Consider the following 16,233-nt stretch of genomic DNA (forward strand, 5'->3'; position numbering starts at 1 on the left):
GCCCTTTTCCCCCATGTTTCACCAATGGCCAATGTGAAACATTTGGCACCTCTGGGCAACTGATGAAAGGTTCTATGGAAATGCAAGTCCACATACCACAGATAGCTGTGGCGGCAATAAGGTAATAAGACCTCAGAGCAGAATTAGGCCATTCAGCCCATTGAGTCTGCTCTGCCGTTCCATCTTAACTGATTCACTTTCCCTCTCAACCCCATTCTCCTGTAACCTTTAATGCCCTGACTAATTAAGAACTTGTAAACCTCTCCTTTAAAGAAACCCAATGACTTGGCCACCGCAGCCGTCTGTGGCAAGGAGTTCCACAGATTCACCATCCCCGGTTAAAGAAATTTCTCCTCATCTCTGTTCTAAACGGATGGCTCGCTGTTCTGAGGCTGTGCTCGCTGGTCCAATGTCCTCACCACAGGAAACATCTTCTCCACATCAACTCCATCTAGGCCTTTCAATATCCAATACGTTTCCAGGAGATCCCCTCTCACTCTCCGGAACCAGCAAGTACAGGCCCAGAGCTGTCAAATGCTCCTCATACCTGCTCATGCCTGAAAGCAGGGATCCAAAACTGCTCACGATTTTCAAAGCGCAGTCTGACCAATGCCTTATAAAGCCTCAGCATTACATCCTTGATTTTATATTCCAGTCCTGCCTAGTCATTGAGTATATTTAAAGCGAATGGTGATAGACTTGATTTGTCGAGGCATCAAAGGTTATGGGGAGACTGCAGGTTAATGGGGTGACAGTGACAGACCGTCCCCACCCTTACTGTACCCCAGTGTTACACAGTGACAGACCTGTCCCCACCGGTACTGTACCCCGGTGTAATACAGTGACAGACCCGTCCCCACCGGTACCGTACCCCGGTGTTACACAGTGACAGACCCGTCCCCACCACTACCGTACCCCAGTGTTACACAGTGACAGACCTGTCCCCACCGGTACTGTACCCCAGTGTAATACAGTGACAGACCCGCCCCCACTGGTACTGTACCCCGGTGTTACACAGCGACAGACCCACCCCCACCGGTACCGTACCCCGGTGTTATACAGTGACAGACCCGTCCCCACCAGTACCGTAACCCGGCGTTATACAGTGACAGACCCATCCCCACCGGTACCGTACCCCAGTGTTACACAGTGACAGACCCATCCCCACCGGTACTGTACCCGTGATATACAGTGACAGACCCATCCCCACCCATACCGTACCATGGTGTTATACAGTGACAGACCCATACCCACCGGTACTGTACCCCGGTGTTATACAGTAACCATAGAAACCATAGAAACTACAGCACAGAAACAGGCCTTTTGGCCCTTCTTGGCTGTGCTGAACCATTTTCTGCCTAGTCCCACTGACCTGCACACGGACCATATCCCTCCATACACCTCTCATCCATGTACCTGTCCAATTTATTCTTAAATGTTAAAAAAGAACCCGCATTTACCACCTCGTTTGGCAGCTCATTCCATACTCCCACCACTCTCTGTGTGAAGAAGCCCCCGCTAATGTTCCCTTTAAACTTTTCCCCCCTCACCCTTAACCCATGTCCTCTGGTTTTTTTCTCCCCTTGCCTCAGTAGAAAAAGCCTGCTTGCATTCACTCTATCTATACCCATAATTTTATATACCTCTATCAAATCTTCCCTCATTCTTCTATGCTCCAGGGAATAAAGTCCTAACCTATTCAACCTTTCTCTGTAACTGAGTTTCTCAAGTCCCGGCAACATCCTTGTAAACCTTCTCTGCACTCTTTCAACCTTATTAATATCCTTCCTGTAATTTGGTGACCAAAACTGAACATAATACTCCAGATTTGGCCTCACCAATGCCTTATACAACCTCATCATAACATTCCAGCTCTTATACTCAATACTTTGATTAATAAAGGCCAATGTACCAAAAGCTCTCTTTACGACCCTATCTACCTGTGACGCCACTTTTAGGGAATTTTGTATCTGTATTCCCAGATCCCTCTGTTCCACTGCACTCCTCAGTGCCTTATCATTAACCCTGTATGTTCTACATTGGTTTGTCCTTCCAATGTGCAATACCTCACATTTGTCAGTATTAAACTCCATCTGCCATTTTTTCAGCCCATTTTTCTAGCTGGTCCAAGTCCCTCTGCAGGCTCCTCACTGTCTACTACAACTCCAATCTTTGTATCATCAGCAAACTTGCTGATTCAATTTACCACATTATCATCCAGATCATTGATATAGATGACAAATAACAATGGACCCAGCACTGATCCCTGTGGCACACCACTAGTCACAGGCCTCCACTTGGAGAAGTAATTCTCTACTACCACTCTTTGGCTTCTTCCATTGAGCCAATGTCTAATCCAATTTACCACCTCTCCATGTATACCTAGCGACTGAATTTTCCTAACTAACCTCCCATGCGGGACCTTGTCAAACGCCTTACTTAAGTCCATGTAGACAATATCCACTGCCTTCCCTTCATCCACTTTCCTGGTAACCTCCTCGAAAAACTCCAATAGATTGGTCAAACATGACCTACCACGCACAAAGCCATGTTGACTCTCCCTAATAAGTCCCTGTCTATCCAAATGCTTGTAGATTCTGTCTCTTAGTACTCCCTCCAATAACTTACCTACTACCGATGTTAAATTTACTGGCCTATAATTTCCCAGATTACTTTTTGATCCTTTTTTAAACAACGGAACAACATGAGCCACTCTCCAATCCTCACCTCACCTGTAGACAGCGACATTTTAAATATTTCTGCCAGGGCCCCTGCAATTTCAACACTAGTCTCCTTCAAGGTCCGAGGGAACACCCTGTCAGGTCCCGGGGATTTATCTACTTTAATTTTCCTCAAGACAGCAAGGACCTCCTCCTTTTCAATCTGTACAGTTTCCATGATCTCACTACTTGTTTCCCTTAATTCCATAGACTTCATGCCAGTTTCCTTAGTAAATACAGACGCAAAAAACCTATTTAAGATCTCCCCCATTTCCTTTGGTTGTGCACATAGCCGACCACTCTGATCTTCAAGAGGACCAATTTTATCTCTTACAATCCTTTTGCTCTTAATATACCTGTAAAAGCTCTTTGGATTATCTTCACTTTGACTGCCAAGGCAACCTCATGTCTTCTTTTAGCCCTCCTGATTTCTTTCTTAAGTATTTTCTTGCGCTTCTTATACTCCTCAAGCACCTTATTTACTCCCTGCTTCCTATACATGTCATTCCTATACATGTCCCTCTTCTTCTTTATCATCAGAGTTGCAATATCCCTTGAGAACCTAGGTTCCTTATTCCTATTTACTTTGCCTTTAATCCTGACAGGAACATACAAATTCTGCACTCTCAAAATTTTTCCTTTGAAGGCTTCCCGCCTACCGATCACATCCTTGCCAGAGAACAACCTGTCCCAATCCACGCTTTTTAGATCCTTTCTCACTTCTTCAAATTTGGCCTTCTTCCAGTTAAGAACCTCAACCCTAGGACCAGATCTATCCTTGTCCATGATCAAGTTGAAACTAATGGTCTTATGATCACTGGAACCAAAATGCTCCCCTACACAGACTTCTGTCACTTGTCCTAACTCGTTTCCTAACAGGAGATCCAATATTGCATCCCCTCTAGTTGGTCCCTCTATATATTGATTTAGAAAACTTTCCTGAACACATTTTACAAACTCTAAACCATCTAGACCCCTAACAGTATGGGAGTCCCAATCAATATATGGAAAATTAAAATCCCCTACCACCACAACTTTATGTTTCCTGCAGTTGCCTGCTATCTCTCTGCAGATTTGCTCTTCCAATTCTTGTTGACTATTGGGTGGTCTGTAATACAATCCCACTAATGTGGCCATACCTTTCCTGTTTCTCAGCTCCACCCATAAGGACTCAGTAGACCAGCCCTCTAATCTGTCCTGCCTGAGCGCTGCTGTAATATTTTCCCTAACAAGCAACGCTACTCCCCCACCTTTCATTCCTCTGCCTCGATCACATCTGAAACATCGGATCCCTGGAATATTAAGCTGCCAGTCCTGCCCCTCCTGTAGCCAAGTTTCACTAATTGCTATAAGGTCATCATTCCACTTGTCAATCCACGCTCTCAACTCATCCGCCTTCCCCGCAATACTCCTAGCATTGAAATATATACACCTCAGTAGATTTTTACCACCACTCACAACCTTATTATTAGTGGATTTGCTTGAACTTTTAACATCATTTATTTTCACCCCAGCCCCACTGTCAGCTCTGGCACACTGGTTCCCACCGGTACCGTACCCCAGTGATATACAGTGACAGACCCATCCCCACCAGTACTGTACCCATGTTTTACAGTGACAAACCCGTTCCCACGGTTTGAGAGCTGTCCACAGCAGCACTGTATAGAGCGACAGATCGATGCACCACAGATCTTCCTGCAGCATCTTACCCCAGTGACATCCATGACCTTGATTGCTGCCAGCTGACCGGTTTTGACATGTCGACCCTGCAGAGGAAACAAATTAAATGAATGTCAGACAGGAATCATTGAGAGGTGGAGTCCCCATTTCCACGTCCCACAGTAACAAGCTTCCATCAGACAATCCAGAGTGCAGGCTGCCGTGGGATGGTCACTCTACCATCTCCAACCTCCGTGGGATGGTCAATCTACCATCTCCAGTCTCCGTGGGATGGTCACCGTACCACTTCCAACCTCTGGATACATAGAAAAGGAATCAGTTCCCCTTCCAGCTCATCAAATCCCACTCAGGCGTGAAAACCTCTCTGGTTTTCTGCTATAACCCATCCCCTTCAAGGTTCGACGTGCTGTACGTTCAGAGATGCTCTGCACTCCACTCTGTCACCTTGAACCAGTCTGACCATTCTCCTGTAACCTCTCTCATCAAAAATGTGTTTTCACCCGCTGACAGCCACTGACTGGATTTTTTTGTTTGTTTGTCAAACCACTCTCTGTAAACTCTGGAGACCACTATGTGTGAAAACCCCAGGAGATCAGCAGTTTCTGAGATACTCAAACCACCCCATCTGGCACCAACATTCATTCCACAGTAAAAGTCACTTAGATCGAAATATTTCCCCATTCTGATGTTTGATCTATAACATGTGAACCTTTTTTCTGTAACAGTAGTGAGGAAAGAGGAGGAGAAGGAGAGAGGAGAGGAGACAGCAACAAAGAATAAGGGAGGGAGAGGACAGAACATAGCCTACAATTTTGTGCCAATATTTTAGACCTCTCTAAGTCCAATCTAACTTTTCCTTTCCACTTACCTTCTTTTCTCTCTCATACAGTACCTATAAAAAGTATTTCCACATTTGGAAGTTTTCATGTTTTATTGTTTTACAACATTGAATCACAGTGGATTTTTTGATTTTTTTACACTGATCAGCAGAAAAAAATCTTCCATGTCAAAGTGAAAACAAATTTCTACTGAATGATCTAAATTAATAATGAATATAGAACACAAAGTAATTGATTGCATAAGTATTCACCCCCTTTAATATGACACACCAAATCTTCACAGGTGCAGCCAATTGATTTTAGAAGACCAATATTAAATGGAGATCTGTATTTGGAGACCTGTCTGCAGTCAAGGTGTTTTAATTAATTGTAGTAAAAATACTCGTGGGTCTGGAAGGACCAACTGCTGACAAGTCAGTATCCTGGCAAAAACTACACCATGAAGACAAAAGAATATTCCAAGCAACTCCACAAAAAGGTTATTGAAAAGCACAAGTCAGGAGATGGATACAAGAAAATTTCCAAGTCACTGAATATCCCTTGGAGTACAGTTAAGTCAATCATCAAGAAATGGAAAGAATATGGCACAGCTGTAAATCTGCCTAGAGCAGGCCGTCCTCAAAAACTGAGTGACCGTGCAAGAAGGGGACGAGTGAGGGAGGCCACCAAGAGACCTATGACAGCTCTGGAGGAGTTACAAGCTTCAGTGGCTGAGATGGGAGAGACTGCACATAGAACAACTGTTGCCCAGGTGCTTCCCTAGTCACAGCTTTATGGGAGAGTGGCAAAGAGAAATCCACTGCAGAAAAAAACTCACATGAAATCTCGGCTAGAGTTTGCCAGAAGGCATGTGGGAGACTCTGACGTCAGCTGGAAGAAGGTTCTATGGTCTGATGTAAACAAAATTAAGTTTTTTGGCCATCAGACTAAAGCTATATTTGGCATAAGCCAAACATCACACATTATCAAAAACACACCATCCCTACTGTGAAGCTTCACTGCAGCAGGCCCTGGAAGGCTTGTGAAGGTAGAGGGTAAAATGAATGCAGCAAAATACAGGGAAATCCTGGAGGAAAACCTGATGCAGTCTGCAAGAGAACTGTGACTTGGGAGAAGATTTGTTTTCCAGCAAGACGATGACTCCAAACATAAAGCCAAAGCTACACAGGAATGGCTTAAAAACAACAAAGTTATTGTCATGGAGTGGCTTAATCAGAGTCCAGTTGACAATTTGTGGCTGGACATGAAAAGGGCTGTTCACTCATGATCCCAGTGCAATCTGACAGAGCTTGAGCAGTTTTGTAAAGAAGAATGGGGAAAAATTGCATTGTCCAGATGTGCAAAGCTGATTGAGGCCTATCCACACAGACTCAAGGCTGTAATTGCTGTCAAAGGTGCATCTACTAAATACTGACTTGAAAGGGGTGAGTAATTATGCAATAAGTTATCTTGTGTTTATAGTAAGGTATTGGTGTGGGTGGAGAATTGGTTAGCAGACAGGAAGCAAAGAGTGGGAATAAACGGGACCTTTTCAGAATGGCAGGCGGTGACTAGTGGGGTACCGCAAGGCTCAGTGCTGGGACCCCAGTTGTTTACAATATATATTAATGACTTGGATGAGGGAATTAAATGCAGCATCTCCAAGTTTGCGGATGACACGAAGCTGGGTGGCAGTGTTAGCAGTGAGGAGGATGCTAAGAGGATGCAGGGTGACTTGGATAGGTTGGGTGAGTGGGCAAACTCATGGCAGATGCAATTTAATGTGGATAAATGTGAAGTTATCCACTTTGGTGGCAAAAATAGGAAAACAGATTATTATCTGAATGGTGGCCGATTAGGAAAAGGGGAGGTGCAATGAGACCTGGGTGTCATTATACACCAGTCATTGAAAGTGGGCATGCAGGTACAGCAGGCGGTGAAAAAGGCGAACGGTATGCTGGCATTTATAGCGAGAGGATTCGAGTACAGGAGCAGGGAGGTACTACTGCAGTTGTACAAGGCCTTGGTGAGACCACACCTGGAGTATTGTGTGCAGTTTTGGTCCCCTAATCTGAGGAAAGACATCTTTGCCATAGAGGGAGTACAAAGAAGGTTCACCAGATTGATTCCTGGGATGGCAGGTCCTTCATATGAAGAAAGACTGGATGAACTGGGCTTGTACTCGTTGGAATTTAGAAGATTGAGGGGGGATCTGATTGAAACGTATAAGATCCTAAAGGGATTGGACAGGCTAGATGCGGGAAGATTGTTCCCGATGTTGGGGAGGTCTAGAACGAGGGGTCACAGTTTGAGGATAGAGGGGAAGCCTTTTAGGACCGAGGTTAGGAAAAACTTCTTCACACAGAGAGTGGTGAATCTGTGGAATTCTCTGCCACAGCAAACTGTTGAGGCCAGTTCATTAGCTATGTTTAAAAGGAAGTTAGATATGGCCCTTGTGGCTACAGGGGTCAGCGGGTATGGAGGGAAGGCTGGGTTCTGAGTTGGATGATCAGCCATGATCATAATAAATGGCGGTGCAGGCTCGAAGGGCCGAATGGCCTACTCCTGCACCTATTTTCTATGTTTCTATGTTTTCTATGTTTCTATAATAAGTTTAGACCAATTTGTAGAAATTTGTTTCACTGTGACTCAAAAGAGTCTGTTGATCAGTGTCAAAAAAAGCCAAATTAAATCCACTATGATGCAATGTTGTAAAACAATAAAACATGAACACATCCAAAAGTTTGGGTGGGGTGGGAGGGGTGGTGAATACTTTTTTAAGCAATGTAGATAGGTAGATACCTCATTGGCCCCAGAGGAAGTTACAGCAACACATTAGCATTACAGGTGCACAGATGTACTAATATTACAAGAGAAAAAAAGAACTTGATCGGTCAGGGCATCAAAGGATATGGCAAGAAGGCAGGTGTATGGGGTTGAGTGGGATCCGGGATCAGCCATGATGGAATGGCAGAGCAGACTCGATGGGCTGAATGGCCTAATTCTGCTCCTGTGTCTTATGGCTTAAGAATAAAAAATAAGTACCTCAATGCAAGAAGCATCAGGAACAAAGGTGATGAACTGAGAGCTTGGATACATACATGGAATTATGATGTAGTGGCCATTACAGAGACTTGGCTGGCACCAGGGCAGGGATAGAGAGGGCGGAAAAAGGGGAGCAGAGGTGGCATTACTGGTCAGGGATACTATTACAGCTACAGAAAGGGTGGGGTAATGTAGCAGGATCCTCCTTTGAGTCAACATGGGTGGAAGTCAGGAACAGGAAGGGAGCAGTTACTCTACTGGGGGTATTCTACAGGCCCCCTGGTAGCAGCAGAGATACAGAGGAGCAGATTGGGAGGCAGATTTTGGAAAGGTGCAAAAATAACAGGGTTGTTATCATGGGTGACTTTAACTTCCCTAATATTGATTGGCACCTGATTAGTTCCAAGGGTTTAGATGGGGCAGAATTTGTTAAGTGTGCCCAGGACGGATTCCTGTCACAGTATGTGGACAGGCCGACCAGGGGGAATGCCATACTAGATCTAGTACTAGGTAATGAACCGGGTCAGGTCACAGATCTCTCAGTGGGTGAGTATCTGGGGGACAGTGACCACTGCTCCCTGGCCTTTATAATTATCATGGAAAAGGATAGAATCAAAGAGAACAGGAAAATTTTTAATTGGGGAAAGGCAAATTATGAGGCTGTAAGGCTAGAACTTGCAGGTGTGAATTGGGATGATGTTTTTGCAGTGAAATGTACTATGGACATGTGGTCGATGTTTAGAGATCTCTTGCTGGATGTTAGGGATAAATTTGTCCCAGTGAGGAAGATAAAGAATGGTAGAGTGAAGGAACCATGGGTGACAAGTGAGGTGGAAAATCTAGTCAGGTGGAAGAAGGCAGCATACATGAGGTTTAGGAAGCAAGGATCAGATGGGTCTATCTATCGAGGAATATAGGGAAGCAAGAAAGGAGCTTAAAAAGGGACAGAGAAGAGCAAGAAGGGGGCATGAGAAGGCCTTGGTGAGTAGGGTAAAGGAAAACCCCAAGGCATTCTTCAATTATGTGAAGAAAAAAAGGTTGACAGGAGTGAAGGTAGGACCGATCAGAGATAAAGGTGGGAAGATGTGCCTGGAGGCTGTGGAAGTGAGCGAGGTCCTCAGTGAATACTTCTCTTCGGTATTCACCAATGAGAGGGAACTTGATGATGGTGAGGACAATATGAGTGAGGTTGATGTTCTGAAGCATGTTGATATTAAGGGAGAGGAGGTGTTGGAGTTGTTAAAATACATTAGGACAGATAAGTCCCCGGGTCCTGACGGAATATTCCCCAGGCTGCTCCACGAGGCAAGAGAAGAGATTGCTGAGCCTCTGGCTAGGATCTTTATGTCCTCGTTGTCTACGGGAATGGTACCGGAGGATTGGAGGGAGGCGAATGTTGTTCCCTTGTTCAAAAAAGGTAGTAGGGATAGTCCGGGTAATTATAGACCAGTGAGCCTTACGTCTGTGGTGGGAAAGCTGTTGGAAAAGATTCTTAGAGATAGGATATATAGGCATTTAGAGAATCATGGTCTGATCAGGGACAGTCAGCATGGCTTTGTGAAGGGCAGATCGTGTCTAACAAGCCTGATAGAGTTCTTTGAGGAGGTAACCAGGCAAATAGATGAGGGTAGTGCAGTGGATGTGATTTACATGAATTTTAGTAAAGCATTTGACAAGGTTCCACACGGTAGGCTTATTCAGAAAGTTAGAAGGCATGGGATCCAGGGAAGTTTGGCCAGGTGGATTCAGAATTGGCTTGCCTGCAGAAGGCAGAGGGTGGTGGTGGAGGGAGTACATTCAGATTGGAGGATTGTGACTACTGGTGTCCCACAAGGATCTGTTCTGGGACCTCTACTTTTCGTGATTTTTATTAACGACCTGGATGTGGGGGTAGAAGGGTGGGTTGGCAAGTTTGCAGACAACACAAAGGTTGGTGGTTTTGTAGATAGTGTAGAGGATTGTCAAAGATTGCAGAGAGACATTGATAGGATGCAGAAGTGGGCTGAGAAGTGGCAGATGGAGTTCAACCCGGAGAAGTGTGAGGTGGTACACTTTGGAAGGACAAACTCCAAGGCAGAGTACAAAGTAAATGGCAGGATACTTGGTAGTGTGGAGGAGCAGAGGGATCTCAGGGTACATGTCCACAGATCCCTGAAAGTTGCCTCACAGGTGGATAGGGTAGTTAGGAAAGCTTATGGGGTGTTAGCTTTCATAAGTCGAGGGATAGAGTTTAAGAGTCGCGATGTAATGATGCAGCTCTATAAAACTCTGATTAGGCCACACTTGGAGTACTGTGTCCAGTTCTGGTCACCTCACTATAGGAAGGATGTGGAAGCATTGGAAAGGGTACAGAGGAGATTTACCAGGATGCTGCCTGGTTTAGAGAGTATGCATTATGATCAGAGATTAAGGGAGCTAGGGCTTTACTCTTTGGAGAGGAGGAGGATGAGAGGAGACATGATAGAGGTATACAAGATAATAAGAGGAATAGATAGAGTGGATAGCCAACGCCTCTTCCCCAGGGCACCACTGCTCAATACAAGAGGACATGGCTTTAAGGTAAGGGGTGGGAAGTTCAAGGGGGATATTAGGGTAAGGTTTTTTTACTCAGAGAGTGGTTGGTGCGTGGAATGCACTGCCTGAGTCAGTGATGGAGGCAGATACACTAGTGAAGTTTAAGAGACTACTAGACAGGTATATGGAGGAATCTAAGGTGGGGGCTTATATGGGAGGCAGGGTTTGAGGGTCATCACAACATTGTGGGCCGAAGGGCCTGTACTGTGCTGTACTATTCTATGTTCTATGTTGTAAGTTACGTTAAAAGTAAGATGTACAAGATTTCCAAGTCAAAGATTACAAGGATCTTTTAGGCAGAGGTCCCTAATGCATCTTCCACTACCACTACCCCTGGCTGTATGTTCCATGCACCCACCACTCCCTGTGTAAAAATTACTACCTCTGACAACCCTCTTTACTTTCCTCCAATCAGCTTAAAACTGTGCCCGTTGTATTAACTATTTACACGCTGGGGAAAAAGTCTCTGCCTGTTCACTTGATCTGTGATGATCATCTCTGTCAAGTCACCTCTCATCCTCCTTCGCTCCAAAGAGAAATGCCGTAACTCGCTCACTGTATTAGACAAAGTCTCTAATCCAGGCACGTAGAACATTGGACAGTGCAGGCCCTTCTGCCCATGATGTTGTGCTGCCCTTTTAACCCACTCCTCCATCAACTTAATCCTCCCCTCCCATATCCTGCTCCTTGATCTTTCATTCATGTGCCAACACCGAACTTTCAGTATAAGATGGTACTGGCGAAGCCCACTCACTGCTTTTCAGCAGCAAGCAAAACAAAGTAAACAACTAAATACTTTATTAATATCGATCACCGCAATCAATGGAGAGTCGAGGCAGAGTCGTGAAGAGCAGACACCAGGCAGAGTGAAGGTCATGTGGGACCGAGGCAGAGTCAGGGCGAGCTGAGGTGAAGCTGACTTGAGATACCCCCAAGAGAGAAAAAAGACCCGAGGTTTGACCGACTTAAGCACTGGGCTCAATTAGAAAGGCTAGGTATATTCCAAATCTTGACAGCGGGATCCAGTCCCCAGAGTGGTCTGAGATCAAAGAACGACCTGATGTTTGGACAATTTAAGGGCCAGGGCCAGACTGAAAAAGTCTGGGTGTTGGGACCACAGGCAAGTGACAGGACTGATCTGATCGGCTCTGCGCATTGTTCTGCGATGTTTACTCCATTCGGTTCTGAACTGAGGTCGTGGCCTACTACATCTGCAGTGATGCCTTGTTCGGTTCTGAACTGAGGCTGTGGCCTGGTCCATCTGCAGTGATGCCTTGTTCGGTTCTGAACTGAGGCCGTGGCCTGCTTCGGTTCTGTGGATTCACTTTGTAAAACTTCAGTTCTGATTGCTATCGCTTACTTTTATTGCTTGCTTTTTTTCTCTGCACATTGGGTGTTTGATGGTCTTCTATTCTGTAACGGGTTGCTTAGGGCTGCTTTGTGGCTGCCTGTAAGGAGACGAATCTCAAGCTTGTCTAATGCCTACATACTTAAATAATGAATGTACTTTGAACTTTGAATCAAGTCAAGAGCACAAGAGATGTACCAGCAGCAGCTCAGAATGTGAAGGCATCTTTCCTGAAAACGCTCGAAGTAGCCAGCTCAGCACGAGGTGTCCGAACAGTGATTCCGGCCGCAGGAAGTGTCAGTGACCATCAATCCATCTGTCAACACCCCTCCACGGCTCAACCTCTTGATCAAAAGGAGGAATCCAAGAAGATAAAAGTAAGGATGTAATGCTCAGGCTTGATAAGGCAGAGGTCAGACTGCACTACAGTTGTGGGCCCCTTGTGAAAGAAAGGATGTGCCGACATTGGACAGGGTCCAGAGGAGGTTTACAAGAATGACTCCAGGAAAGAAAGGGTTAATGTATGAGGAGCATTTAATGGCTCTGGGCTTGTATTTGCTGGAGTTTAGAAGAATGTGGGGGTGGGGTGGTGGAATCTCATTGAAACCTTTTGTATATTGAAAGGCCTAGATGGAGTGGACGTGGAGAGGATGTTTCCTATTGTGGGGCAGTCCAGGATGAGAGGGACATCGATTTAGAACGGAGGGAGATGAGGAGGAATTTCTTTAGCCAGGGGGTGGTGAATGTGTGGAATTCATTGCCACAGATGGCTGTGGAGGTCAAGTCATTGAGTGTACTTCAGACATCCCACCTCTCCCGGAAGTTCTGGGAGTCTCCCGTGTATTAATAGTGGCTTCCTGATGCCCGCAAATTATATACAATATCACGGAAATCAATTTTTTTGAGAGCGCGCGAGAGAAAGCAAGAGAGAGAGAGCGCAAGAGCGACCACGAGAGAGCGCACGCGTGACAGAGCGAGAGAAAGCAAGCAAGAGCACGCGAGAGAGAGAGAAAGCAAGCCAGAAGCGAGAGCGAGCGAGCGCGCTTGAGAAAGCGTGAGCGACCACAGAGAGAGAGAGAGAGCGCACCATTGTAGAGTGTTCCAAAAAAAATATAAAACGTACTTCACCGCAGACTACACTAAAGTGTACCCCTGCTTAATTGGGGTAAAAAATAATGACAGTGTTGCTCGCTGCACTGTTTGCAACAGTGAGTTTTCTATTGCCCGTGGTGGGTTAAGACTGTAAAAGACATGTTGAGGTGAGTTTAACAGGTGTCATTCGTTCATTAGCATAGCTAACGTTATTTAAACTAGCTGGCTGGCTGCTAAGGAGCTACTCTATTGCAGATATCCCACCTCTCCCGGAAGTCTCCCGCAAATTGATGGTGCTACCTCCCTGAAATTAGTTCTTGCAGGGTGGGATGTCTGATAGTTGAAGTGGAGACTGATCATTTCTTGAGTAGTCAAGGCATGAAAGGGAGAAGGCAGGTGGATGCGGTTGAGAAGAATAATAAATCAGCCATGATGGAATACTGGAGCAAGTTCGATTGGCCGTATGACCTAATTGTGCTCCTATGTCTTGTGGTCTTCTCTCACCTCATCATAAGGTAGTGAGTCACTGGAGACCCAACCTGGGCTAATACACTTCTCCCATCACCAAACCCTTTCAGCCAGAGACCAGCCCACAAGGGAGACACACAGAGGTGTAGCTAGTAGCACCACCACCTCACAGTGTCTCGGTTCAATTCTGACCTCTGTCGTCTGCGTGGAGTCTCATGTTAATCGCAGGTTTCAGGAGGGGGCAGTCGGGGGAACACACACCAGCCTTACTGTGGGGACAGCAGTGGAAAGGGTGTGCACTTTCAATTTCTTGAGCATTAACGTCTCAGAGGATCTGTCCTGAACCCAGTCATGAAGGGGGCACACCAGTAACTGTGCTTCGTTTGCAGTGTGAAATGGTTTGGGTATGACAAGATGTACTGCGAAGAGCATTCTGTCTGGTATGGAGGATGCGCAGCATGCACTGCACAGGATCGGAAAAAGCTGCAGAAAGTTGCAAACTCGGCCAGCTTCATCGTGGACTCTGGCCTCCCCACCATCGAGGCCATCATCAAGAGGCAGTGCTTCAGGGAGGCACGGTAGCTGGTGGTTAGCACAACACTTTACAGCACATGCGACTGTGCTCAATTGTTGCTGCTGCTTTTAAGCAGTTTGTACATTCTCCCTGTGAAGGTGTGGGTTTCCTCTGGGTGTTCTGGCTTCCTCCCATAGTCCAACAATATCCCCGTTGCAGGGTAACTGATCGTTGTACGTTGTCTTGTGATCAGGCTTGGATTAAATTGGTGCTTGCTGGGTAGTGTGGCTCAGAAGGCCTGAAGGGCCGGTTCCACACTGTATTTCAATCAATCAATCAATCAATCAGTCAACAGATACATAAAGAAAGCAAGGTGGCATTCATCACTAAGGACCCTCAGCATCTGGACATGCCCCCTTGTTATTACCACCATCGCGGGGGTGGGGGGGGTGCGGGGGAGGTACAGCAGCCTGAAGAACCACACTCAGTGCTTTAGGACAGCTTCTTCACCTCCAGCATCAGCTTTCTAAACAGTCTATGAACCCATGAACAGTAGCACTGGGTTCCTCGTTTTCGAACATACAACAAAGAACATAGAACATTAGAGGCCCTTCAGGCCACAGTGCAGTTCTGACCTTCTAACCATATAACCATTACAGCACAGAAACAGGCCATCTCAGCCCCTCTAGTCCGTGCAGAACTCTTACTCTCACCTAGTCCCACCGACCTGCACTCAGCCCATAACCATCCATTCCTTTCCTGTCCATATAGCTGTCCAATTTAACTTTAAATGACAACATCGAACCTGCCTCAACCACTCCTGCTGGAAGCTCGTTCCACACAGCTACCACTCTCTGAGTAAAGAAGTTCCTCCTCATGTTACCCCTAAACTTTTGCCCCCTAACTCCTAACTCATGTCCTCTTGTTTGAATCTCCCCCACTCTCAATGGAAAAAAGCCTATCCACGTCAACTCTATCTATCCTCCTCATAATTTTAAATACCTCTATCAAGTCCCCCCTCAACCTTCTACATTCCAGAGAATAAAGACCCAACTTGTTCAACCTTTCTCTGTAACTCAGGTGATGAAACCCAGGTAACATTCTTGAAAATCTTCTTTGTACTCTCTTTATTTTGTTGACATCTTTCCTATAATTCAGTGACCACACCTGTACACAATACACCAAATTTGGCCTCACCAATGCCTTGTACAATTTCAACATTACATCTCAACTCCTATACTCAGTGCTCTGATTTATAACGGCCAGCATATCAAAAGCTTTCTTCAGTACCCTATCCACATGAGATTCCACCTTCAAGGAACTATGCACCATGATTCCTAGATCCCTCTGTTCTACTGCATTCTTCAATGCCCTACCATTTACCATGAATGTCCTATTTTGATTAGTCCTACCAAAATGTAGCACCTCATATTTATAAGCATTAAACTCCATCTGCCATCTTTCAGCCCACTCTTCTAACTGGCCTAAATCTCTCCGCAAGTTTTGAAAACCTACTTCATTATCCACAACTCCACCTATCTTAGTATCATCTGCATACTTAGTCATCCAATTTACCACCCCATCATCCAGATCATTAATGTATATGACAAATAATATTGGACCCAGTACAGATCCCTGAGGCACACCACTAGTCATCAGCCTCCAATCTGACAAATTCTAACATAGTCAAAAATTTTGCAGTACTTGTTTTGTAATTTACAGTAATTTCATGCCTTTCAAACACAGAAGTTTCCAGGCCCTTCAGCCTACAATGTTGTGCCAACATATTCTAAGAAAAACCTAACCCTTCCCTCCCACATAGCTTCCATTGTTCTGTCATCCATGTGCCTGTCTAAGTTTGTTAAATGCCCCCAATGTACTACTGCCACAGAAGAACAAATTTCACTGCATAAACACACGAGACTCTCCAGATGCTGAAAATCCAGAATAATACACACAAAATGCTGGAGGAAC

At 45.4% G+C, this 16,233-nt stretch overlaps 1 protein-coding gene across 4 annotated transcripts in view; it reads right to left on the minus strand.

Annotated features, from left to right (window-relative positions):
• The window catches only part of LOC134345104 (TRAF2 and NCK-interacting protein kinase-like), a 255,068-nt gene that overhangs the window by 131,611 nt on the left and 107,224 nt on the right, over positions 1–16,233 (minus strand). For all 4 annotated transcript variants that reach the window (XM_063045266.1, XM_063045265.1, XM_063045267.1 and 1 more), the window contains exon 3: positions 4,430–4,486. In XM_063045266.1, coding sequence (XP_062901336.1) covers positions 4,430–4,486 — 57 coding nt within the window. The remainder of the gene's footprint in view (positions 1–4,429; positions 4,487–16,233) is intronic.

The sequence above is a fragment of the Mobula hypostoma genome, chromosome 4, assembly GCF_963921235.1.
Source record: "Mobula hypostoma chromosome 4, sMobHyp1.1, whole genome shotgun sequence".
NCBI lineage: Eukaryota > Metazoa > Chordata > Chondrichthyes > Myliobatiformes > Myliobatidae > Mobula > Mobula hypostoma.